Source organism: Cariama cristata, unplaced genomic scaffold (assembly GCF_000690535.1).
Source record: "Cariama cristata isolate BGI_N322 unplaced genomic scaffold, ASM69053v1 scaffold25070, whole genome shotgun sequence".
NCBI lineage: Eukaryota > Metazoa > Chordata > Aves > Cariamiformes > Cariamidae > Cariama > Cariama cristata.
The window spans coordinates 1,317-3,103 of record NW_009596714.1 but is presented as its reverse complement, the minus strand read 5'-3'; the positions used below and the strand labels follow the sequence as shown (position 1 = coordinate 3,103).

The window sequence follows — 1,787 nt, the reverse complement described above, 5'->3', positions numbered from 1 at the left end:
GTTGCCAAGGTGAACACGGACGCCATCCGCTTGGCCCAGGAGGAGATCTCCGAGTACCGCCGCCAGCTCCAGTCCAAGACCACCGAGCTCGAAGCCCTCAAAGGGACCCAGGAGTCACTGGAGAGGCAGAGACAGGACTCGGAGGAGCGCCATCACGCAGATGTCCTCTCCTACCAGGTAACGTGGCGCAGCGGGCAGCATCCCAGACGTCGTCCGGTGGGTAGCTGCTGGGGAGGAGCAGCGCTGGTGCTTTGGCTTCAGAGATAGAGATGAGCTGTGGCAAATACTCAGGGTTGTGTCTAGAGCCAGCCTTCCCCAGCTCCTGGTGATCGGGTACTCGGAGCCTGAGGTTGCATCCGGACTGTTGTTTTCCTCACCCATGACGGAGCTGTCCCACATCCCTGCCTGGCTTTGAGCCACCCACGATGTTGGGCACAAACACCACTGAGCCGTGCCCAGGGTTTAGGCCAAGTCTTGTGTCCCAGCGCGAGGAAGGACAGCACCGAGGGGTGGCCGTGGACTGAAACACCATCCCCAGGGTGATGCCCCATCCCCATCAGCCTCAGGCTGGCGTTTGGTGGCCACCAGGCTCGCCCAACGTTCCCACAGCTCGTCCCTGCTGGAGGGAGCTCTGGGAGGGGGCTGGGGGCTTGGCTGGCAGCGGTGCAGCTCGGGGCTGAGGTGGTGCAGGGCTCCTGCCGCTTCCCCCAAGGGAACTGGACACGCTGAAACAGCCCCTGGGTGCGTCCCCTTCCCTCTGCGTCTGCAGGAGGAGGGGGCTGCAGAGCCCTCTGTGAGGGCACCCCGGTGCTGGCTGAGCAGCCTCTCCTTAGGGACCAGGGGACGGTTCGGGGTGCTCTGTGTCCCCCTGCTCCGGGGCGTCGGCCCCCCATGTCAGCAGGTGCTCTGTCTGCCCGCAGGAAACCATCCAGCAGCTTGAGAGCGAGCTGAGGAACACCAAGTGGGAGATGGCAGCTCAGCTCCGGGAGTACCAGGATCTGCTCAACGTCAAAATGGCCCTGGACATTGAAATTGCTGCCTATAGGTATGGGGTGGGCGAGGGGAAGGTGGGAGGGTCTCAGCCAGGCCCTCGTGCTGGTGCCTCCGGGGCCACCCCTCGAGGGCCCTCGCCAACACCTGGGCCCTTCTTGGTGAGAAAGAGCCCATCCATCCTCCGAGACCTCGGTGGGCAATGTCCAACTGGGTGACCCAGCCCTTCTCATGGTTTGGGAAGGGAAGGGTGAGGAAACCTGCACAGCCCAGGGCGTAGGAGCAGGAGGGTCAGCCAGCGGATCGAAAGCAGGGAAAGGAGGAGAGGGAGCTGCAGGGCATGGCTGGCAGCTCCTGGTCACGGGAGGAGGCTGGAGCTGGGTGAGGAGCAATCACTGACTGCCCTACTCCGGTCTCTTCCTGGCAGAAAGCTCTTGGAAGGGGAAGAATATCGGATCGAGTCTGGCTTTGGGATGCTCTCCTTCCCTGAGGTGGTTCCCAAGGCTCCCAGCATTGCCACCAACATCAAAGTGAAGAGCGAGGAGAAGATCAAGGTGGTGGAAAAATCTGAGAAGGAGACAGTGATTGTGGAAGAGCAGACAGAGGAAATCCAGGTAACTGAGGAGGTCACAGAGGAGGAGGAGGCTGAGAAGGAGGCAGAAGAGGGGAAAGCTGAAGAGAAGGAGAAAGAAGAAGAGGAGAAAGCTGAAGCAGAGGGGGAAGAGAAGGCCAAGTCTCCTGCAAAAGAGGCGGCCAAGTCCCCAGAGAAACCTGAGTCCCCCTCAAAGGAGGAGGCC

The 1,787-nt window shown here is 61.6% G+C and overlaps 1 protein-coding gene across 1 annotated transcript in view; it reads left to right on the top strand.

Annotated features, from left to right (window-relative positions):
* Nucleotides 1-3: 3 nt before the first annotated feature.
* Nucleotides 4-1,787, top strand: part of LOC104167109 (neurofilament heavy polypeptide-like) — a gene marked incomplete at both ends in the record, with an annotated part of 3,096 nt that continues 1,312 nt past the window's right edge. Inside the window, 3 exons of the mRNA XM_009707248.1 lie at nt 4-177; nt 921-1,045; nt 1,418-1,786. Of these exons, the coding sequence (XP_009705550.1) occupies nt 4-177; nt 921-1,045; nt 1,418-1,786 (668 nt within the window). The remainder of the gene's footprint in view (nt 178-920; nt 1,046-1,417; nt 1,787) is intronic.